At 50.8% G+C, this 23,448-nt stretch overlaps 1 protein-coding gene across 3 annotated transcripts in view; it reads left to right on the forward strand.

The window, feature by feature from the left end:
• Nucleotides 1-4,094: 4,094 nt before the first annotated feature.
• The window catches only part of Actn1 (actinin alpha 1), a 93,994-nt gene continuing 74,640 nt past the window's right edge, over nucleotides 4,095-23,448 (forward strand). For 2 of the 3 annotated variants that reach the window (XM_048415434.3, XM_048415433.3), the window contains exon 1: nucleotides 4,095-4,452. In XM_048415434.3, coding sequence (XP_048271391.1) covers nucleotides 4,348-4,452 — 105 coding nt within the window. In that variant the 5' untranslated portion in view covers nucleotides 4,095-4,347. The remainder of the gene's footprint in view (nucleotides 4,453-23,448) is intronic. The other variant, XM_048415432.3, reaches the window with a different exon arrangement.

Here is a 23,448-nt window from a genome sequence, read left to right on the forward strand (position 1 = left end):
GGAAAAATACACCACACACACATGAACGTCACAGGGCTGGGGATGCAACTCATTTGAAAGAATGTAGCCTAGCATTTAGAAGGCCCTGAGTTCAGTTCCCAGTAGTGCATATGTCAGGCATGATAAAAAGTTCAGTGTCATCCTCAACAACATTGGAAATTAGAGACCATCCTGGGCTACATGAGATACTATCTCAAAACAAGAAGATAACACAGCTAAGCCAGGTACGGTGGTGAATGCCTTGATTCTCAGCTCTGTATCTTCACTTGGCTAACAGGGATGTAGACACACAGATACACTTGATTAACGTACTTTATAATGAGTTATGTTCTGATCTAAAAGTGGATGCTACAAACATCCAGACAGAGCAGAAGCAGAGAGCTTGGAGCTTCCCTGTACCATGGAAATATGGGGGTAGGCAGGTGGGTGGGTGGGGATAGGTTTTCAAGGTGAGGGAAATGGGTCATATCAGATACCAGAAAAGTCTGGGCACAAGGCCTAAAACTGTGGTCTCTGGATCTCACAGCTGAAAGTACATTTGTCTGGGCTTTCCGTGGAGTGGCCATAGCTGTGGGTTTAAGAAGCACTAAGTGGTGGATAAATTAAGGTCATGCACACAGAAGAAAGGGTGGCAATGGAGCGGAGCGGCTGCAGTCAAAGGAAGATTTCATTAAAATCAAAACTTGAGTTACTTGTAGTCTGAAAGATGGATCCAGTTTAGAGGAGAGGGCTCAAAACATAAGGAAGAAAAAGACAAAGGGGTGGCAGGAAGTTCTTGGGACAGAACCATGGGGGTTCAAGGTCACCAGCTTAAGAATGTGTTGTTACAGCAGGTTGTGGTGTTACACTCCAGAGGCAGAGGCAGGTGGATCTCTGTGAGTCTGAGGTCAGCTTGGTCTGCAAAGTGAGTTCCAGGACAGCCAGGGCTACATGGAGAAACCCTGTCTTGAAAAACAAACAAACAAAAAACAAAACCCTAAAAAACTAGGGTTGAAAGTCATTAGATCAAGGACTAGAGAGATGGCTCAGTGGTTAAGAGCACTGACTGCTATTTCAGAGAACCTGGGTTCAATTCCCAGAACCCACATGCAGCTAACAACTATCTGTAACTTTGGTTCTAGGGGACCTGACACCCTCACTCAGACATACATGCAGGCAAAATACCAATGCATCTAAAATAAAAATAAATTACAAAAAAAAAAATAAGAGAAAGTCACCAGATTGAAAGCATGCATGCATCTAGGTATCACATGACTTGGACAAACTTCCATCTCTCTCTGGGCTTTGGTTTCTTTTCTGTTAAACGGAACTTAAATACTTGTTGCAGGCAAACCCCATGGTCTGTGTCATTATCCCGAGAAACTTCTCTCTCCTCCTCACAACCAAACTCCTTTACCTTCCAGCTTGTCCCCAGGTGTTGCATCTGTGCACATCTTTCCCATGACAGCCTGGATTTCTGCAACTGGCCTTGCAGTGTGCAGCCAGCTGTTTCTCTGACTGCACTTTACAGGGCACAGTGGGGCTCCTCTCCAGCCTCATTTCCCTTGTAGCTCCAGTCTGGCTGCCTCGAGATGGTAGGGCATCCAGCTATATGCCATGGCATCTCCTGCTCCTTGATGTCACCTCCCTGGTCCCTCCCCCTGGAATAATCTCCCACGTTCATTTGACTCTTAGTCCTTAAAAATTACTCAATTTCCACCTGAAGCCCTCTTCCCCATGTGGTTCAGTGCTCCCCCGGGTTCTGCAGAACCACGTCAGACCTCCCCGCTTCTGTCTCATTAGGTCACATTTTCGGTTCCCAGTCTCTGGTGGGCTGTATAGGGAAGGAATTGTGGATATTTTCATCTTTATTATATACGTGATGTCTAGCATATTCCCCGACACACAGAAGGTATTCAGAAAAAAAATTATTGAGTGAATGAACAGATATAGCACCATCGTTGCCCTTTATGGTCAGTTTAGAGCCATAGTTTAGAAGGGCTTATGAAATAGTTCACAAACCTGAAGTGCTTATGAAATGGTTCATAAATCTGCTGTCTTTAGCTTAGAAACAGTTGTTTCCTTGGTCAGGGGCTTAAAGAGGACCTAGTGCTGATGGCAGCACTGGCATGGACATGTGTGGCTGACTAGGGACTTGAGGACCAACACTGCTATCTGCTTTGCCAGCATCATTGTGTCCTCTGCCAACCAGAGGCAAGGTTTCTCTCTCTCTCTCTCTCTCTCTCTCTCTCTCTCTCTGACCATTGTGGGCTCTCAAGTACTCTAATTCAGAGCTCTTCTTGTCAGTAAACATCTCTGAGTGATTTGTTAGACTACACCAGCTTCTAGATTAACCAGCTGGCCTAAAAACACAACTTGGTCTCCATTCTTACAAGTTAGAATCTTGGATTGAACTAACCACAGAATAAAAGTATCCCAAGGGTGGGATGGCTGATCATGTCAGGATTTCCTCAACAGTGTAAGCAGTCACATGGCGTTTCTACTCGGGAATGACTTAAAGTGTGCAGTGGATGTATGTAGGTGACACATCAATCTTGTGCCTTAAAGTACATGTGAGATTTAAGCATTTGTAGATTTTGGTATCTGCAGTGGTCCTGGGAATCAGTTCCCCTGAATATTAAGGGATGACTGTATAAATGAAAGATGCAAGAAGGACGTATCTGTTGTCCACATCAGAGCGCACAGCCAAACCGCGGGCTTATTTGCTACTGCTTTTCAAACTCAGCATCCCTCAAGAGACCACCAGGAAGCCAGCAGCCTCTTCCCAGGATGCAACGCTACTGGACCAACACATTTCCACCCTCCTTTACTGAGACCAGAGAGTGGTGCCAGGCACCAAATTTAGTTGTTTGTTGCAATGTTTCTTCCTCCTCCAAGGACAGTAAGGTTTTGTCAGGCACTTGGTTAGATACTGAATGGACCTATAGAGTCCGTGTCTGCTAAGTCTTGACAAGCTCAGCTTTTTGAGTCTCAGTTTCCACATCTGTCAGGTATCTGTACCTGGAAGAATTCATGGTACAGGGTATAGGCAGATCATTTCAGGGACCTTTCTAATTTCGAGGAAGGTGTAGGGAAGCTGGAGAAGTGGATAGGAAAGGAGGCCTTCAGAAGGTAGCTTCAGTCCACCCGGGCATACCTGCTTGGAGCCTGGGAAGCCGGGCATCCGTAGCTGCTACCCATGAAACCCGTAGCTGGTCACTGCCCCGAGCCCTCGAGAAGTACCCAAAGGACCCTTGGCGAGGTGGGGACGCTCAGTGACCTGAGAACCATTGGCTGGTCACAAACCTGGTTCCCGCGTGCAGGGATCAGTCTGGTCCCAAGGGGCGGGGCGGGCGGGTGGTGGAATCAGGAAATTCTTTTTTACTGTAGGCCCTCCCCGCCTTTCCAGGGTACCTACTTGTCCCGACCTAGGTTTCTCGAGAAAGAGAAAACGAAATACGAAATACTCGGGTTCCCCTTTGCAGGACCAGGGTTCGGAGCTCGACGTGGGACCGCAGGAACACCGATGCTCCCAAGTTCCAGGCCTTCCCGTCGGCAGGGAACCGGGCCAATCCTCGGCGACTCCCGCGGCTCCCGAGCTCAGTGCTGTTTGGTCCCAGAGCTCCACTCGGGTTCAGCTTAAGGTGGTGTCACATGAGCCGCGGGGGAGTGGGAACCCAGGGAGTGGGCGGTGGCGTGCACGCCCGGAGGGGGCAGGAACACCGGTGCTCCCAAGTTCCAGGCCTTCCCGCCGGCAGGGAATCGGGCCAATCCTCGGCGACTCCCGCGGCTCCCGAGCTCAGTGCTGTTTGGTCCCCGAGCTCCGGGAGGTGTCCCCGAGCTCCACTCCGGTTCAGCTTAAGGTGGTGTCACATGAGCCGCGGGGGAGTGGGAACCCAAGGAGTGGGCGGTGGCGTGCGCGCCCGGAGGGGGACGCCCAGTCCACCTATATGCATAGGGACCCGCCTGACGGATGCCAGGAATTCCCAATGAAAGACGCTGGGGGGGAAGTTTGGGTAACTCGGCCTGGCCAATGGAGAACCTCGGGAGGGCTCTGCCCCTTCTCCCCGCCCCCGCCCGCCTCTGCTCCGGCAGCGCGAGTGTTCACAGAGCGCAGTGTGCGTGGAGATTAGATCGGAGCGCGCTCCCCAGGAAGGCAGTTCGCGAGCTCCAGCCGCCGCCACCGTCAGCAGCAGCCTCCGCTAGCAGAGCCGCGGCGGAAGCGGGCTCAGGGGAGCGAGCCCGGCCCCGCCAGCCCAACCCAGCCCAACCCTGCCGACTCCCTCCCCACACCCGGAGAGCAGCTGCCGTCGCCTGGAGAGAAGGTGGAGGAAAAAAAAATTCAGCCCCTAGCACGCGCCCACCATCATGGACCATTATGATTCCCAGCAGACCAACGACTACATGCAGCCCGAAGAGGACTGGGACCGGGACCTGCTTCTGGATCCGGCCTGGGAGAAGCAGCAGAGGAAGGTTAGCATTTACCCCCACCCTCCGCATCTCCGAGTCCTGATCCGCTCTGCCCGCCGCACTCCTGGGCTCCCGGCTGGAAACCAGTTCCCGGCGCGCAAGAGCGGAGGCGGGGACAACGCGGCCACTGCGAGGTGGGGTATTGGGTTACAGGAGTCGGGCGGAAGAGGGGAGCACCTCTGCCCTGTAGCCCGCGAACTGCGAGCCACAGCGCGGGGAGGTGGCGTCGCCTGCGAGCAGGTCGCCTCGGAGCGGGTGGTCCAGGCCACCCCGCTGCTGCCGAAACCTTGCCGGCGTGGGCAGGGCGTGGGGGCGGTGCTCGAGAGGTTGGGGCTGAGACTTCGGTTCCATGGCTGCTTACTCGGGATCGATTTTCCCCTTCCTTCCCTTCTTCCTGGCGCCTCCATATGGCGTGCGATGGCAGCACGCTTCCTGGGCCGCCCCTGGGGCTCTCTGTGCCGTAGGGGCAAGCTGCCTGGCACTCTGCGCCCCTAGCCGAGTCTGCAGACAGCAGAGCGGGCCGGAGGGTTTGGAGGTTTCCTCGGCATCTGCCTGGAACTGGACGTGCTGGAGTGCTGCTGGGGCCGAGAAAATCGGGGGGCGTTTGCGGACTCCCCAGGGCCCTGTGGGGGCGGGGTCAGGACGGTGAACCGTTTTATTGCTTAACTCAGTGAGCTGGTAGCTGCAAGCCTTGCATCTGCGTCCTGCCCTACCGACTCGCTCGTTTCCAAGTGAAACGCGAGTTTGGGTAGCTTGGCTCTAGTTGAGGGGCTCCGTGGCGAGGGACGGTCTCAGGAGATATTTGGGGTCGTTCTTTGAGGATCTCTGCTTAGCCATGCGCTGTATCCCAGACGCCATCAGTGAAGTCCTGGATCTGCTGCCCCTTCTGGGCTGGGGAATTGGCGATGGGTCCCGAGGGTAATGGCTAGTGGCAGGAAGAGGTCAGAAACCACTCTTGGAGGGTGGGAGGTATTAACCGTGCCGCGGCTTCCTGCACCCTCAGCGAGCCCTTTCCCTGAGCCACGTACCCTGAACCCCACCTCCCATTCCCGTCCAGTCCCTCCCCATTTCATACACCCCCCCCCTTCGTGATCTGGGTATGGGGGGGACAGGATGGCGCGTCCCTCTGGATAGTGCGGTTAGGGCTGGGCTGAGGGAGAATGCTCATGTCCAAAAATGGTAACATTCATTCCCTTTTTTAAACTTAAAAGGGGGGGGGAGTTTAGAGAGCCGACTGAAGTTTTTTTTTTCCCCTTCAGCTAAAGGCATCCTGTATTAGCTCACTCAGGAATCCTAAGCCCTGAAACGGTGCCCCTTTACTCACTTCATCAGACAAGCAGAGGTAATTTAAAACACACCACAATGGGCTTCCTTAAACCGGCGACCTGGGGCCCTGCCCCTGTCTCCGACAGCAACTGCGACTTAAGAGAGTCCCTTGGCTTTGAACTGACTTCTTTGTAATGTATTGGTTGCTTAAAGACACCGCCCTCTTCCTGTCAGCCCCCTCCCCCTCTTCTGGAGCTGAAGGTTGAGGGTCTTTCCCCTGGCTTCCCTCATTGAGTCTATTTCCTGGGACTCTTGCTGGAAGAGAAAACTGGATGAGCAATTTGGAGACTCCCAGAGAGGACAGGGAATCTCCCTCCCCTGTTTCCCTTTCAAAAAAAGGAAACAAAAACCAAAACAAGACCAAAAAAAAAAAAATCCAAAAACTTTCTCAAGATGGTCAGGAAGGGTGGGATCAGAATGGTGGAAATCTTGGGATCTTCCATGGAGAACAGAAGTTCCCTCCTAGGAGTTCAACTTTGTACTAGAAGAGACAGGAGTGGCGGAGCTGTTGAAGAGCCAGGCCCAGTAAGGGTGTGGGACTCAGTTTCCGGCATCCAGGTGCTGAGTCTTGGACCTGTATGTTCACTCAGTATTAAAGAATGAATGGCTGAGCGAACACATTGAGGTTGGAGAGAAAATGATAGATTCCCCAGAACTCAGACCTGGTGGAAACAGACCATCTAGGTAATTTGGTCATCTCTGGGCATGTGTCACATAGGCAGGCTGATGCTGGCGAATGGTTGCCAGCATCGTACCGGCTATATCTCATAGATGTGAGATAGACACATGAGAAGATGAGCAAACCAGGGGAAGAGAGAAGTAGGCTGGGCTGGGAGCTGGTGTGTGGTGGACTGGGAGGCAGCTGGAGGAAGGATGGGGAGAATCCAGAGGGTTTTGATATCTGGGAATCCACACCTCCTTGGGTTGATAATAGGAGCCTGGCTGAAGGCCCTCCGCTTTTGACTTGGGAAACCTGGTCCTGGTTGTGGCCCCAGGCCATTCATTCCGGGTGTTGTCTTTTGTGAGCTTCGGTTTCCTCCTCTGCAGAAGATGGGCCCTGCCTAGTTCTCAGTGGAGTGATTGGGATTTACAGAGGGGCTTCTTCAGGCAAAGCAGCACCTAGTAGGTTTTGCTCTTCTTCCTCCTGCCTGGGAGTGGGGAGGATGTTATATGGGACCACTGAGGGGGTATGTGCAGTGGAGTCATTGGCTTCTCAGCTCTCCGTGTGCAGTGTATGTGTGGGTTTGCCTATGTGGTGACTAGAGGCCAATGTCTGGCATTTTTCTGAATCACTCCCTACTTTATTTATTGAGATCGGGTCTCTCTATGTATGCCTTGCCCTGACTGGGCATAACTCTGCAATTGTAGAACAGGCTGGCCTCTAACTCACAGAGATACCACATGTCTTTGTTTCCACACCTGGCCGACTCTCTGCTTCAGTTTTGAAAACAGGGTTTCTCTCCCTGAACCTGGAACTCCCGACTCAGCTAGTCTGGATGACCAGCCTACTCCAGTGATTTGCCTGTCTCTCTGCCCCTGCTACCCCTGCGGTTATACGCATGGGCCACCGTACTCAACTTTTTATGTGGGTGCTAGAGATTGACTTTAGGTACTTAATGCCTGTGCAGAAAGCCCCTTAGTGACTGAGCCATCTCCCCGGCTCTGTGGGAGCACAGACTGTGAGCCAGACTGAGTTCTAGGCATTGCAAGTGGGACACTGAGTAAGACAGAACCTGATGCGTTTCTACTCTACCGAGCCTCCCCCTCCTTCCAGCTCTTACCCACCCCTATGAAATGACGTGTGGTGGGAACTGTTTCCTTGGTGGAGGTGGATGCAGGTAGAAGAAGCCCCAGCAGGCAGGAGGCAGGACTCAAGGAACCGAACGGGGTGGGGTGGCTGTGGTTCTCCCCTCTTCAAAGAATGCTTTGGGGCAGAGTTCTTGGTCTCCATACCCCCAAATGCAAAATGTGGCTATGGCCCAGAAACTGTGGACTAGAGGTGCAGCCCGGATCGCCTTTCTGACTTCCAGGCTGAGGCCTGAAGTCTTCTTTCTTTCCCAAGACTGTTCTTTTCATGATCACCAAAGGCCTGTCTGTGTTCCCTCGTGTTCCCTCATGGAGATCTTGCCACACCCGTGAGTGTTTGTGCCCAGGTGTCAAACAGGCTAAAGAGAATATTGACTTAGGGTTAGGTTCTGGGCCTGTCCTTTCTCACTGTGACCTTGGGCTCCATATTTGTAAAAACTAGCGGTTTTAACTTGTGAGGAGGTGGTCCTGTGTTCTTCAACCATTCTCTTCTCGTTTCTGAAGCCGTAGAGGTTCTGGAGGACCATGTATTCCCACAGGTGTCAGCCCTAGGGCTTTTCCCAATGAGACATCTCATCAACACTTGTTGAGTGAGTAGCTGTTGAAATCCAGCAGCCTTGGCAGGCGAATGCGAACAGCTATGGATAAGACCCAGATCCCAGTGCTGCACCAGTGGTAGACGAAGGGCCACCTCATTCACACTGTTTTCTGGGCCACTGGGCCATCTCGTGGGAGCCTACCCAGGATTTCCAAAGGGGAAGTAAGAACTTGAAGGGTTGGGTTTATCAGGTACCAAATCAGGGTGGTACCTGATGGAAGTGGAATTAGAAAGAGCAAGGAATTGGCTCTTCCACCCTCAGAGCCGTCCTTGTCTGTCTTCTTGACTTGTCTTCCATGCCCCTGACGGGTCTGTGGGGGTGGAGAATCCAGGTTTCCTGTTCTTTGCTGCATTTCTGGTGCAGAGCGGGGATAGGATTTGCAGGAGGCCGCTGCTTGAGGGCATGGATGCTCTGTTTCTAGGTAAAGACCCAATCCTGGGCCTGTACCCTGGCTCCAGCTTCTGGAGATAAATATGCACTGGGTGTGCTGGGGTGTGTGTGTGTCAAAATGTTGGCTCTTTCATTGACTAACTGTGCCATCTTGGAGCTACTTGGTGAATTCTAGGCTGGCTTGTTCTACATAGTGAGACCCTGTCTCAAAGCCCTGCCCCCCCCAATAAAAACTAACCAGGAAAAAAAAAGTACTTAAAATTTGTGTAACTGTGTTATAGTGCAAGAAGAACGACATACAGAGAGAGAGAATGAATGTCCTTTAAGAGCCATTTAGCCCAGGAATTTGCCCTGCCCTCACACCTTTCTGCTCCTTCCCCAAGCTCACTTGGTGAAGCTGGGAACAGGTGCCCCATTGGTTAAGCAATGGATAAAACCTGAAGTGGGGGAGGGAAGAGTTGGGCCACCAGGCCCCAGATGCCAGCTGGCCCTAGACCAGGCAGGTGTGAGAAGGCCTGGCTTGCGGTCCAAAAAACCGGATTGTCAAACAATGGGACACTGGAGGTGGGCTTGTAGGAAGAAGAGTCTGTAGACGCCCAAAGAGCACGTGGTCAGTGTCTCCTGGAGTAATCTTCCTTGAGGCCGGCTTCTGGAGGTGCTCCGAGGTGGCTACTACCTTTCCGCCGGCTCTAAAAAGGCCTGGTGCTGAGACCACAGATCAGAAATTGGGCTTGAGGGCAGGTGGTATTTCCTGAGGGTCTAGAGTTGGGGTGGGATAGCCCCAGCCTGCTCTATGACTTGGTCACAGATGCGTGGTTCCTAGAAAGAGTCCAGTCCTTGATGCATGGGTTGTTGAGACGACTACTACAGTCGTACTTATGTACTTTGTACTACAGGTACAAAGTGTTAAGTGAAAACCCTGGGTGACCTGCCTGGTGGGTCCTGACAACCATGGGACCCACCAGAAAGATCTACAGTTAGACTGCTAAGCTGTGTCAGTAATAGCTGATGGAAGGAGCAGCTGACAGGCTTTGTGGTCAGGGTAGGCCCGGAGCCTGCACACAGCCTGGGGTGGACAAGGTGTTGTGTGTGCTTGCGTGAAAGACAGAGGTGTCTGCTGGGAAACCGAGTGTTCTTTGTACTGCAGGATTCAGAAGGGGTGAGGTGAGGGGCCTGCCTGGGAGGGGCAGAGCAAGCCATCCGCGTCAGGTGCTGGGGACACCCTCTCGTTCTTCCTCATTCGGACTTGGCCTCACCCACCTTCTCTCTTTCTTTCCTCCTCTTTGCCTTTTTCTTTGGGGGGGGGGGAGTCCCTTGTAACTCAGGCAGGCCTTGAATTTTCTGTGTGGCGGAGAATGGCCTGCTTCTGTGTCCTAGGTGCTGGGAGTGTAGACGTGTAACAGCTTACGCTGTGGTGCTAGGAATTGAACTCAAAAGAGTTTCATGCATGGCGGACAAACATTGCCCCAACTTGGCTACACACCCAGCCCCTGGTCCTTCACTGTCCGAGAGTAACGACTAGGCCAGGCTGTCTAAGCAGGTCACTGGTCAGGCTCACACCTCTCCAGGTACAGTTGGGGTCATCCCAGCCCGTCAGCCTCAGTGGCGCACAGTCTGACATGCAGCCAGGGGTCACTTGCTCTACTGGCCCCGCCTTTTCTCCTCTTGCTCTACTGGCCCTGCCTTTTCTCCTGGCCCCACATCTCTGCAGGAGTGGCCCTGTGAACTGGGCCTGTTTACTCACAAGAATACTGGCGGGACCAGGTGTGGGGTGCATGCCTTTATTCGTAGCATTTAGGAGGCAGAGACTGGGAACATCTGATAGCCTGGTTGGTCTAGGTGCTGAGTTCTATGTCATCCAAGGCTGCATTGTGAGACCCTGTCAAAATAAAATCTTGGCAGGTCCTGCAGTCTTTCTGCTAGAGGTGGATTGAACAGTTTTAGTCTGCGGCTCCTCAGAGAGGTCACGGCCAAGAGGCCATAGGCAGAGGAAGCCTTGTAACCCCATGCCGGTACTGTTCATATGGGTCCCTTACTTATCTGTCTGTTCACGTCTCTGCTCCCTCGAACCTGGCGGAGACAGAGAAGACCTGGGAAATCAGGGCTGAGAGCCTCCTGGAGGCCCACTCCTGCTCCAGTGCCCCACCAAGATCTGCCATCTGTTCCCATCTTTTCTTCCCTGCATGTGAAGGTTGAGGGGACAGAGTTCCTCAGGCATTCTCTCGTGCCCTTCTATTGACTGTGGGGTCTTTCACAGGACTTTGGTGGGTAAGCACTAGGAGTCCAGTCTCCAGTAGCTATCCTGAGGACCTGTGTGCGTATGTGTCCTTGTGAGGTGGGCCTTACTGCTGTCACATTTCATAGGTGGAGAACTGTCTGACCTTTTCAGAATCTCAAGGTCAGGGCCACAGTGGTTTTAGGATCTGAAGCTGGTGGTTCCATCTCCCTCTGGTGTTGGCTTTGCGCAGGAACATTAAGCAAAGATGAATGTATACAAATAAAACCCCAGGGGTTGACATGTTCTGGGATTAGACCGTGGTGATGGATGCATGGTCTTATGAATACATTCAGGATTACTGGGTTGTGCATCGCAAAACTGGTGACACTGATGCTATGAGAATTAGGTCTCAGTTTTGAAAAAAGCCAGGCCAAGACTAATAAAAAGAAGACGCTGACAGGTGCCTGTCATCCCGCCTCTCAAATGTGAACACTGTCACAGGAGTTCAGATGGCACCTGCCATCCTCATAGCTTATCCTTACTTGTGCACCCCCCCCCAGTTTCTCCTTGCTTGCTGTCTGTTCCTGGGCTGGGATTTGGAGCCATGAACCATGGTAGAGAGCTGAAGAGTCATCAGGAAGTGAAGCATTTCTGTAGAGTGTCATTGGCCCGTTCTTGGAAACTGTCTTGAGAATATGACATAGAAGAACCCGAGAACAGGGCTGGGGAAGAAAGGTGGCTTTCTGTATTTTCCCAAGTCCCTGACTTGTAAGAGTCCTAGGGATGTTCAAACATAAACCCTGTTGGACTCTAGTCACTGCTGGCCTTCTGCCGTCCCCAGGGTCAGCAGGCAAGGGCAGCTTTCCTAGGTCAGAGGCAGACATGGGCTGGAGAGGCAGCTGCACTTCCCTGAGAAGTTGCCTAGCAATAGTGGGTAGGTGACTTAGCCCACCACAGAGGTAGGAGGAGAATAAAAGGCAGTGAGGATGGGAACTGGGCGTAGATGCGTTTCCAGGGATGCTGTTCCCCTGGAAACTGCCTTCTTGGTCCTTGGCTACCATGGGCCTCTTGTGGAGCTGTGGTTTGTTCTCCACGGAGGGATCAGAGTCCTCTCCAGGCTTGTGTCCCAAAAGGTCCAGGGTGGAGGACGGGGAGGAATTCTTGCTTGCCAGACTGTAAGTCAGACGTGTCCGATCAGTGGCCTTCGTTAGTACTCCCTGCAGCAGGGTGTGGCGATGTGGGATGATCATTCTTCCTAGAATGGCCTGAACTTACAGAGACAGAGTGACCTGCTCCCAGGCATACAGAGATAGGGCTGGACATGAAGACCCAGGTGTTCATTTTGGTTTGAAGCATTTCAGAAGCCCAAGGTACTAAGAGGGAAGTGTAAACTCTGTCCACCTCCTGGGGAGAGAAGAGAAGATTCTTGAAGGCAAACTGGCCAGGAGAGCTGTCTGTTTTACATCACTCAACCAACAAGTATTTAGGTTCTCCAAGGAAGTAAAAAGACCAACGGTTTGTGATGACTAAAGGTTGAGTGACTTAGCTGACCTTGGTCTGTGCAAGTCTTTGAGGCAGACACTGTTATTGTACCTGTATTTATAGGGAAATTGAGACCCAGAGAACTAACCTGTACTAACCAGTGTACTGTTATGAACAAGGTTAGGCAGGTTAGCTTCAGAATTCTGATTTTACCGTAAGTACGGACACACCCCTGGCTGTGAAGGGTCTTATGTCTTAACTGAGACTTGAGTCTTAAATGCGAATGAATAAGAACTCAGGATGCTGTGTAATCGAGTACTTATTTTATGATTCATACTTTATCACATTTATACGTTTGTATTAATCATGATGTGACTTCTTGCCGTCAGTGATGATGAGCAAACTTGTGAGGGCTAATCTCCATTTTAGGGTAGAGAAAGCAAGCCTCAGAAAAGCCAGGTGACTTTACCTAGGTTTTGGACACAATTTGAATTGTGTTTTAGGGTGAATTTTTTCCAAAGCCCTTGGACTGAGGGAGTCTGGCTGACACCAACACTTCTGAAGTTACTTTTCTTCGTTGGGTAGGTCGTGGAGGTGCCTGGAGTCCCCTTTTGTGCCTCCAAACTGCTCTTAGCCTTGATTTCAGCTTTTGGGGAGTGGCTTCCCCTGCTTGGGGGGTTCAGCAGTCCCCTCCTTTCTGCTTCCTGCTCTCACCGGCCCTGCCCTTTGTTTGCGTCCCTGGGGGAGCAGGAAGGCTGTGTTCCAGGCGGCAGGGCTCATTAGCTTTACTTTGATGGTAGGAGTCATACTTTAAGCCTTCTGAGTAGTGCTCAGAAAGGTGTAGGTAGGGGCTTAGGCTGGCTTTCAGCGGGACAGGGCTGGAAGTGTCTAGCCAGGCTGAGAAAAGTAGCACTTTTTGAGCCCCAGCCTAAAATTCTAAAAGGCCTCGAAGGATCTAAACCAGAGGCCCCCCGACTGTCCGTTCTGGGTGGAAAGGCAGTCAGATGGTGCCTCTTATGTTACCTTGCTTCTCCTGCTTGGTGGTTGGGGCCTGTGGGGCCGTCTGGAGTAGGGTTGCAGGTCACAGGATTGTGTTGCCAGGCCGGGGCTTGTAGGGCCTGAAGATCTTTTCATTTTGGTTGTTTGAGACAGGTTTTTGCTCCGTAGCTCAGGCTGACCTGGAACTCATTTGTATATCCCTCTCTGGCCACAACAGTGCAGCAGTTCTCCCGCCTCAGCCTCCTGAGTGCACACATTACACACATTACAAATATGAGCTACCTTGCCCAGCTTCTGCAGATATTTTAGTATAGGTTTAAGCATGAAGATTAAGAGAAAGAAAGGTGTTCAGAAGAAAGTAAGATGCACCCGAGAGCATGGGTGTGGATTTCTCAAAGAGGAATCTCAGAAAGAGGCAGGCATGATCCAATGTGCCTATGGGCTCCTGAAAGGAAAGTTGCCCTCTTAATAAAATTCCTTTTAAAGCCATCTGCAGAAGTGGATATGATGGGAGGAAGATGGATTGGTGCTGAATTCTGTTTTCCCCCTAATCCACTGTAGGTGAAATGCCACAGGGGAGGGAACATGGAGGTGAGTGGCTTCCCTCAGGCAGCTCTCTGAGGTAGCTTGTCTTCCTATGTCTGACAGGAGACATTCTGCCATGTATGTGGAGGGGCTGTAAGGACCAGGGCCTTTCTCGTGTCCCACAGAGAGGCTGGACAGCTTGTGGATTGGGGATGGAGAGAACCTTTGTGTTTCTCTGGCTGCCAGCAGTCCCTCTGTTGTTTTTGGCCATAGTCTTGGCTTTGAAGGAGGAGTGGTTCGCTTCAAACACCACAGACATCCTCCAGATAATAAATAATGGCACCTTCCAGCCGAGTTCCCGATATTTCCGAAGGGCTTTTCTTCCAGGAACCCAAAGTGCTTTTCCAGACTCAGCTCTGGGGGAGCTGGGATGAGGAGGAGGCACATGAATGTGTTTTCCTGGAGGCGGGAACTGGGCCCGATCCCTGTTTCCTGCCCTTTGGGTTGCTGTGGCCAGGACTAGAGGTGTATTTGTGCACACGAGGCCTGAGCTTGCTCCCCCATCCCCTTCATTCTGTACCCTCCCCCCTTTAGTTGTTTTGTTCTCCTTGTGCGAACTCGACCCGAGTGACACCACTCCTCTCCTCTTCGTTTAAAATTTAAGTTAAGCGGCATGGAGCTGGTGAGATGGCTCAGCAAATAAGCAGACTTACTCGCCATTCTGACAGCCTGTGTTCAGTCCCTGAACTCCCATGGTGGAGGAAAAGAGCCAGTTCCTGAAAGTTGTTCTTTGACCTCCATATATTTGCACAGGTGCACATAATAAGCTAAGGTATAACGGAATACATTTTTAAGAAGTTAAGCAACAGTGAATTTTTTAAATATTTATTTATTTATTATGTATACAGTATTCTGTCTGTGTGTATGCCTGCAGGCCGGAAGAGGTCACCAGACCTCATTACAGATGGCTGTGAGCCACCATGTGGTTGCTGGGAATTGAACTCAAGACCTTTGGAAGAGCAGGCAATGCTCTTAACCTCTGAACCATCTCTCCAGCCCCTGCAACAGTGAATTTATAGCCTAATAGTATAATATGTATGTAACTTTATTTTATATATGTTTGTATGTGTATATATACACAAAGATATGTGTCTATTTGTTTATTTTATTATTATTGTTATTATTGTGTTTTTGAGACAGAGTTTCTCTGTGTAGCCCTGGCTATCCTGGGACTCTGTATATCAGCCTGTCCTTGAACTCAAGAGGCCTGCCTGCCTCTGTTTTCTGAGTGCTGGGATTAAAGATGTGCACCATTACTCCTGGCCTTATATATTTATTTTTAAAATTAAAAAATGCTACTTTGGTGTTTGCATCTGGGCCTGTTTGGCAGCACCCTAAACAGAGGCTGCTTGGTGCAAGCAGCAAAGTCAGTCTGGCACTCAGGGTTGTAGCCTGGGCTCTCTCCATAGAAGCTCCTTGCTGAAGAGCAGCTCTGACTTAAGGTCTACATATTAGTCCAGTGACTGTGACCGGGGCTGTGTCCCGGTCCCTCTGAAGCACAGGAGGGACCCGTACTCCTGGGGGTTGGACACGGGGCTATGGTCAAATGCTCGGTGTTTCACAGCGAGGCTTTCGTTTAGACTTCACCTGTGGCGAGATGGCTGATGGGAGGTGAGGGCGTCTGGGGTTTCTGGGGAGACCTGAAAGGCTCAGGTGAGTGGAACAGGTATTTCTAGAGTTTCTGTTTTTGAAGCTGGTTCACAAAGAGCTTGCTGACTTTAGAGTTCTGCTTTAAGGAAATGGCACATTCGAGTTGAGGCCCCAGCATTCTTCTCTGGATTCTCATTGGCTCCCCTGTTGGCATGGACCTGTATACTGAGTTCAGTGTTTTTGTTAATAAAGTGTGTGATCATATTAACCCTGCCCAGGCAGCTGGTGTGTATCTATGCCTGTTTTAAAACTGGAGGTAGGGGCTGGAGAGATGTTTCAGCAGTTAAGATCGCTGACTGCTCTTCCAGAGGACCTGGGTTTGATTCCCAGCACCCACATGGCAGCTCACAACTGTCTGTAACTCCAGTTCCTGGGGACCCGATACTCATGGCAGAACACCAATACACATTAAAAAAAAAAAAAAACCTCAAAAAATGAAAAAAACGGAAAACCCTGGAGATGAGCCTGTAGCCCCCACTTTGATGTATGTTGCTCTGTTTACACACATCCGTAATGGAGCGCTGCATCCCATTTCTGGTTGAGACCTGGAGGCTTTGCCCAGGTCTCATGACTTCTTGCAGCTGGCAGGTAAACCTAGCTTCCTGCCTTTGTGATGGCCTCTTTGAGGGAGGACAGAAGTCAGTCTCAACGTTGTCTTTTCTTCTTGCATCTGGCATCCGTGTCTTCCATCTGCTCCCATGTCCTGCCTGCCATCCTGGGGCTTTGAGGCCAGGGTCTCGACGACCCACACCACCTAGTTATTGTCTTTTCAGAATAGCAGCTGACTTCATTTATTGATTTACTTATTTATTTATTGGTTTCCTTAAGATAGGGTCTTGTGTATTGTAGACTTGTTATGCAGTCAAGAATGACCTTGAACTGTTGATCTTTTTTCCCCCCTCCAAGCACTGGGATTATATATATAGGTGTGTTCCTCCAAACCTGGTTTTCTGAAGCGATGGGAATTGAAAGCAGAGTTTGTGCATGGTACGCTACCAACTGAGCCATGTCTTTGCCCCACCCCCACCCCTTTTTGAGAAGAGTCTTCCTACTGTACAGTGGAGTTTGTTCCTCCTGTGTCACGTCTCTGAGCTGCACCACCACATCCAGGTACTTACTATTTCCTTTACTGGGGATTGATTCCCTGGCTCTCTACCTGCTCTTGGGCTACATCCCTGGCTGCATTATTACAGCATTTTTTAAATGCATTTTATGTACATGAGTGCTTTGTCCTCATGTGCAATAGAAAAGGGCATCAGATCACATTACAGATGGTTGTGAGCCACCACACGGGTGCTGGGAATTGAACTCACGACCTCCTGAAGAGCAGCAGCCTGTGCGCTTAACCACTGTGCCATCTCTCCAGCCCCGTATTACAGCTCTTGATAAAGCATATCTGTAACTACAAACTTATAAATGAATTTGTAGTTTATGCCTCACTGTGGTGACTTGCAGTCTTTGGAAGCTAATTGTTTGTATTCTGGGAGGCAGACTCTCCTGTTGGAGCGGATTGTAGATGAATATAAGAGTGTTGGAAGAGGGCACAGGTGAGGAGCCATGATAAACCCCTCTTGGTGAGTCCCATCCCCAGGCTCGAGGTCAGCTAGCAGGGTGACAGGCATGTCACCCCTGTCCCTGTCTGGTTTCTTTGCTCCCCCTTCTTCTCTCCTGTCAGCCACTTAGCTGTTACTTTGCCCAGTTGACACTTGGGCTCCAGGATGGGCTGGCGAGAAACCTGGAAGAAACAGATGTGTTGGCAGGCTGTTGGCAGCCTTGCTATGCTGTCTCAGAGTCACTGTGAAACCCTTGGCTCTGAGGACGTTTGGAGGATCAATGACCGGAGGTGCCTTGCACAGTAGAAGGAGTTTCCTGAGTCCTGTCGCAAGTGTGAATCCTCAGAAGCCTTCCTGCCAGGTAGTGCCCACCCCCCTGAAAACAAGGTGCACAAAAGCTTGTGTGTAGTAGCGGTTCCCTAACTCACTGAGTGCCTCTGGCTAGGGGTCTGGGTGGTCACCGTCTAGCAGGAAATCCTTGGGTGTCGTGGTCTGAGTGACCAATGCCACTCCAGCCTTGAGGCTGGTTCCTGGGTTCAGGACACAGGTCTCTGGTTTGCTTCCCAGATTCAGATGGACCTGGGAGCCATCTTCCTCACTGGACTGGTCAGAGCCTCGGATGACCCGGACCCTGCCATGCCTCTAACTGTGTTCGGTCACAGGGTGGTAGGGTGCTGCTGATGACCTCCCAGCTCCCTTGGGGACAGTCCAGCTATCGTTTTTCTCTTGACCATCCACACAGTACACATTCATCTCCTGAGGAACTAACCATGCCGGCCCCTCCCCCAGTACCCTGCCCTTTCTCCCTGGAGGCTGAGATGATTGCGTTTGGCTGGGATCCCTGCTTCAGAAAATCTTAGGGAGTTTCTGATCCTCTTGTGTGAACCTGGGGACCCTGCAGGAAGTCAGTGTAAGGTCTTGGTTTTTCTTCTCCTTCCATGGCCAGTGTAATGTGTGTTTTCCCCGAGGGGCAGAGCTTAGCCTGCTGTCTTTAGCAACCTTACCCTTGGGGCTTCCAGCTGGCCAGGATATGGTGTCCAGTAAGGCTTTGATTCTCTAGCCACCTTCTCCCTGTTGGGGCTTTGGAGAGTAGCATTTGGGACACCGTCTCTTTTGAACTATTAGCTGCTTGGAAGAGTCCTGTCCCATTCCCTGAGTACAGGAGTGCCAATACCTCCGGAGGCCCTGGGGACTTTAGTTGGTGCTGTGTGTGACCTTTGTCGTGCGGGAGCAGTCATATCTGCTTATAACCCAGGAGCCTGCTTCCCAGAATGGTGGTCAGGACTCAGTGCTGGAGGCTGGTTCTCGGGGCCTTGACTGGATCACCACATGGTCCAGTCATCTGGATCTCAATCATCTCCAAGGCCTGGGCAATGCCAGGATTTTGTTTCTTCTCCCCCTTTTTTTTCTGTTTGTTGTTTGTTGTTGAGACAGGGTCTCATTGTGTCACTCTGGCTGCCTAGAACTCTCCATGTGACCAGGCAGACCTCAGATTCAGAGAGATCCACCCGCCTCTTGCCTCTGCCTCTGAAGTGCTGGAATTAAAGGTGTGTGCCGTTGTTTTTAGGTTTGCTTTTATTCATGTGTCTGTGTGAGTGTGTGTACAGCGGTGGCAGAAGAGGGCATCAGAGCCTCTGGGGCTTGAGTTACAGGTGGTTCTGAGCCGCCGACCGTTGGTGCTGAGAATTAAACTGAGGTCTGAAGAGAAGTAAGCACTCGCAACCAATTGAGCCATCTCTCCCAGCCCTGTGGGTTCTTCCTGAGGGGACACTCAGCAGATTCAAATACTTCTTCATTTGACCTTGAAATTGGCCTCTGGACTTCTCAGCCTGCCCCTGAAGCTAACCATTTTGCAATCTTACCTGCACCACCTTCTGTATCAGTTTTCAGGTGCTTCTCCCCACCTGGAGGGGGATTGAGCCCCTTGAATGCCTTTCCCTTCCAGGCAGACCCAGCAGTCAGTGCTCCTGAACACTCTGCCTGACCTTCTTTGTGCAAATGCCTGGCTAGGGTGTGGCCTTGAGTGGGAAGCCGGTTGCCCCGGACTTCAAAGGGAGGCCTTATTTGGAGTTAGCAATGGTCCTTAGCTTTGTCCCTTAGCCTGGGAGCCCCAGGCAGGCGTGATCTAGGAAGAATGGGGACTATCTCTGCCCTTTGCCAGGGAGGCTATCGCAATTAACCCCCGTGCTGCATGTTACCTTGACTGCCTTGCCTGTGTGAGGGCGGCTCCCTGCCCTGTGGGCTCAGTGGGTCTGAGAACCTGGCCAGACTCTAGAACAAGGCTTTCTGTGTGAATCTAAGAACTGTGTGTGTCAGCGGCATCTTGTTCCTCCCTTGTTGGCTTTCCGAACCTGCTCTCGTCTTTCTCTCCCCTGCAGCAGTCTGAAGAAAGCAAATCAGAGAAGGCAAAGTCAGGGGTCCTTGAAAGTTCTGTGAAGGAAGAAGCCGAAGTCCATAGTGGTAGTCTGATTTGGCCAGGGGCACTCTGCCACAGTTTGATTCCTCGTAATGTTGGCTTTGTTAAGGACTTAGAGTACACGGGACCCATCTTCTCCTGCCCCTGCAAGTGGGTCCAAGAACCTGAGAGTGGACACACCCAGCTCTGACACAGTGTACTCTTGAGGCAGATAAAACTACCGGGCATCTGGCCATTATGGGGGTAGCCAATTTCAAGTACATTCTGCAAGTTAGAGGGAGTGATGGGCAGGTAAGCTTCTTTACTCCAGTCGTCCTGGCCTGGCCCCTGAGTTTGCACATGAGCAGGGACTCAGCAGTGTGGAGGTGGCTGTGGTGGTGGCAGTCCTGGTGATTACAGCTCACACTCACCGCCACATGCTCAGTCCTGTACTGAGTCCAGTCCCTGCGCTGTCAGTGATTCATTGTAATCACCTCCTAGAGAAACGGTACTCCGGGATTTAATTCCCTCTTAGTGGAAACATCCTAGGCTTTGATGAAGTTGTTTGCCCCGACTTAGACAACTCTATGTGGGAGCTGAACATGGCTCCCAAGATGGCCTTGCTCAGAGCTCACAGAACTGCCTGCTGTCCTGGCTGACTTCTTTCTGCTGGGAATGAATGAGCATCTTCTTCCGGGACAGGGAGGGAAGCCCCTCGGAGATGGAGCTGCATCTCTACTTCCCCAGGTCTCAGGAGCTTCTGTCTTGACCTGCATATGCTGTCAAGGCGGCCCTTCTAGCTCTTAGGAACCCGGTGCTGGCCCTGCTGCTGTAGGCCGCCCTGAGAGAAGCCCCTCCCTGGTGTGCTGGTTGGATAAACACCGGTGTTCCAGGCCTCGGCTCTCTGAAGCTGCTGTGGTCGTGTTGTTGCTCTGTTGCAGAACCCATGCTGACTGCTTCCTATACGCCATCTTGAATTATCCCCATAACAATGTAGGGGACACTTGGCTCTTTGGACAGGCGCCAAAATCGAAACTCTGAGAACTCACTGAGGCTGTTAGAGCAGACTGCTGGGTCTGTAAGGCTAAAGTCCCAGCCATCCAACACCGAAGTGAACAGAAAGTGGTAGGTGACTCAGAAACCAAAACCTCAATCCCCAGGTACCCCAACGCACTCTCCAGCCTGGCCCACAGCATCCTGGGCCTGTGAGAGTCTGGATGAGAAGCAGTCACCAGGCTTCTGGGAACTTCTCCCTCTATTGTCATGTGGCTGACTCGGGGTTGGGCCATTCATTGCTGAAAACACAGGCAGGTGAACACACGATGTAAAGATAACCAGAAGCTAGTCTGAGGCTGTCCCTCCAATGGCCTCGCCTCCCTGCTTCCTTCTTTTCAAGACAAGTTTTAGGTACCCCACTATTGCTGCTGTTATCTGTCGGCAGGGTCTCTGGGAACCTGGTGGATTGCATGTATCACGCCCATAAGATTATGATAAAGTTGGAAAATTCTTGCTGATGACAAACAGTGACAGTGATGATGACGATGACGTCAATCTTGTTGCGGCCGCCGCCTCCACCTCCTCCTCCTCTTCCTAGCTTCCCTCTCTCTTTCTCTTCCTTCCCTGTACCCACACTGACCTCAAGCACACTATGTAGCTGAGGATGACTTTGGACTTCTGTCTCTAGCCTCCATCAAGTGCTGGGATGGGGCATCACCTCGTTTTAGCTGTGCTGGGATCAAACCCGAGGCTTTGTGCATGCCAGGCTAGCATACTACCAACTGAGCTACACTGTCAGCCCTTGCTTAGGGTTCCTAGTGCACCTCTAGATTGCTATTGTGTTACACTTGCCTCCGGGTCAGTACAGTGATGTGTTCTATAGGTTTCCACTTGGAAACAGTAGGCTACAGCATACAATCTAGGTATGCAGGACCACTTAGCCTAGTGTGTACTGCTTAGCTTTGTGTGTGTGCACCGTCATGTTTACACAATGACCAAAGCCTCCTGACAGTGTAGGCAGGCAGGGCTCGAGATAGCATTATTGCCATGTGATCCCTGGCAAGAATGGTAATTTTAATCGTCACGCTGGGTGGTGTGGGTGCAAACCCTTCTCATGGGTGTGAGGCTGGGGCTGTGCTCTGTTCTTTGTACAGAAAAACACCCCGGCAACTCCTCTCCACATAGGAACCAATGCCAAGGTATTGCTTCCTCCATTTTACAGCTGGGGGAAACTGAGGTCCAGAGAGGTATCGTAAATGACAGAGCTAGGATTTGAATCTAAGGGCCTTGATTCTTCCTTCTTTTTGAGAGCGGGTCTCATCCTATAGCCCAGGCTGGCCGGTAACTTACTACGTACATCAGACTTTAAACTTAGCATTCTGCTTGGCAGCAGTGATCACAGGTGTGACCCACCCCACTGGCTAAGACCATGGTTCTTTTACAGAGGCCTCTGTGTGGTAGTCTTTATTTGTATCCCCAAAGCTGGCATGACACCTGGTATCTATATAATGATAGAACAGAGGGTTTAAAGACTTGAAGAAAAGTGGCCTCGCAGTTGGAGGGAATCCTGCCATGGTACCCACTGGGGATGTAAGCCTCCTCAGAGTTCCTCCCCTGACTTCCTCTCATCACTGTTTGGGGGTGGGGGCTGAATTCAGGTATAGGGGATGTGGGATTCCCATCTGTATTCTGTGAATATCATTGGTTAATAAAGAAACTGCTTTGGGCTTATAGCAGAGCTATAGGGGAACAGAGCTGGGGTGGGACTAAATGGAATGCTGGGAGAAAGGAGGAGGAGTTAGAGAGAAGCCTTGTAGCCCTGCCAGAGCCAGACGGAACTTTAGCCAGTAAGCCACAGCCAGGTGGCGATACACAGGTTAATATAAATGGCTTAAATTAATATATAAGAGTTAGCCAATAAGAAGCTAGAGCTAATGGGGCCAAGCAGTGATTTGATTAATACAGTTTCTGTGTGATTATTTCGGTTCTGGGCGGCCAGGACGAACAAGCAGCCCCCTGCAACATATAGGTGTAGTAGGTGGGGGTTCAACAGGTGCCCTCTCTGCTCCCCCTTTGCTGAAAGCCTCTCTTTCTCTTTCCGTTACTTTTGGGACAGCAGCATGGCATTCTGTCACAAATACCATCAGCTAGTTCATTCCTGCATTGAGTGAAGATAGCAAGAAATTTAGGACTTAAAGAAGGGATTATCTCCCAGGAGGCTGATTCCTACCTCTGCCTTTACCCACGATGTCTCTGTGTTACACGCACGGATTGTCATTAAAACTCACAGGAAATTTACATGTAGGCACAGAAGTGGGGATGTGAATTAGCATCAGAACGTGTCTGAAATGGTTCACTGTCCTGGTTGTTGGAGTGCACAGAGATCAGTGAGCTCGGGTGACCTGCTGGCAGTGGCTGGAGAGAAAAGACTAAGGAGCAGGAGAGGTTGTCATAGTGCAAATGAGCATCACTTTGCCTTGTACAGTTACCTAAGGGTTTGAACTAACAGCGTACATCACTGGCTGGGTGTCACGGCAGTATCTGAAGGGTGGTTAGTAGGAACATGTGAATCCAGCCATACCTAGTTCTTCTGCTCAACCTACATTTGCTGTGGATCTTTTTTTTTCTTCTTAAATTTCTTTTATTTGTGACTTGGTGCATGTGTGGTCAGAGGACAACTTGTAGGAGTTTCTTCTTGTCTTTTACTGTAGGTTCTGGGGATTGAACTCTGGTCTTCAGGATAGGTAGCAGACATCCTTCCTTATCTGTTGAGCTACCTCCTTAGCCCACCTTTTTATTTTCATTTTTAAAATGATATTCCAAAAATGATAAAGTATAGATAATCATTAAAAAAGATTTCATGTGCTTGACTCATATTTAACAGATGTTAGTTCATGACGGGGATACATTTTGAGATCTGACTCTTTGGGTGATCCTGTCATTGTTGAACAATATAAAGTGGTTGCCAGTGGCACACACCTTTAATCCCAGCACTCAGGA

Source organism: Myodes glareolus, chromosome 11 (assembly GCF_982192425.1).
Source record: "Myodes glareolus chromosome 11, mMyoGla1.1, whole genome shotgun sequence".
NCBI lineage: Eukaryota > Metazoa > Chordata > Mammalia > Rodentia > Cricetidae > Myodes > Myodes glareolus.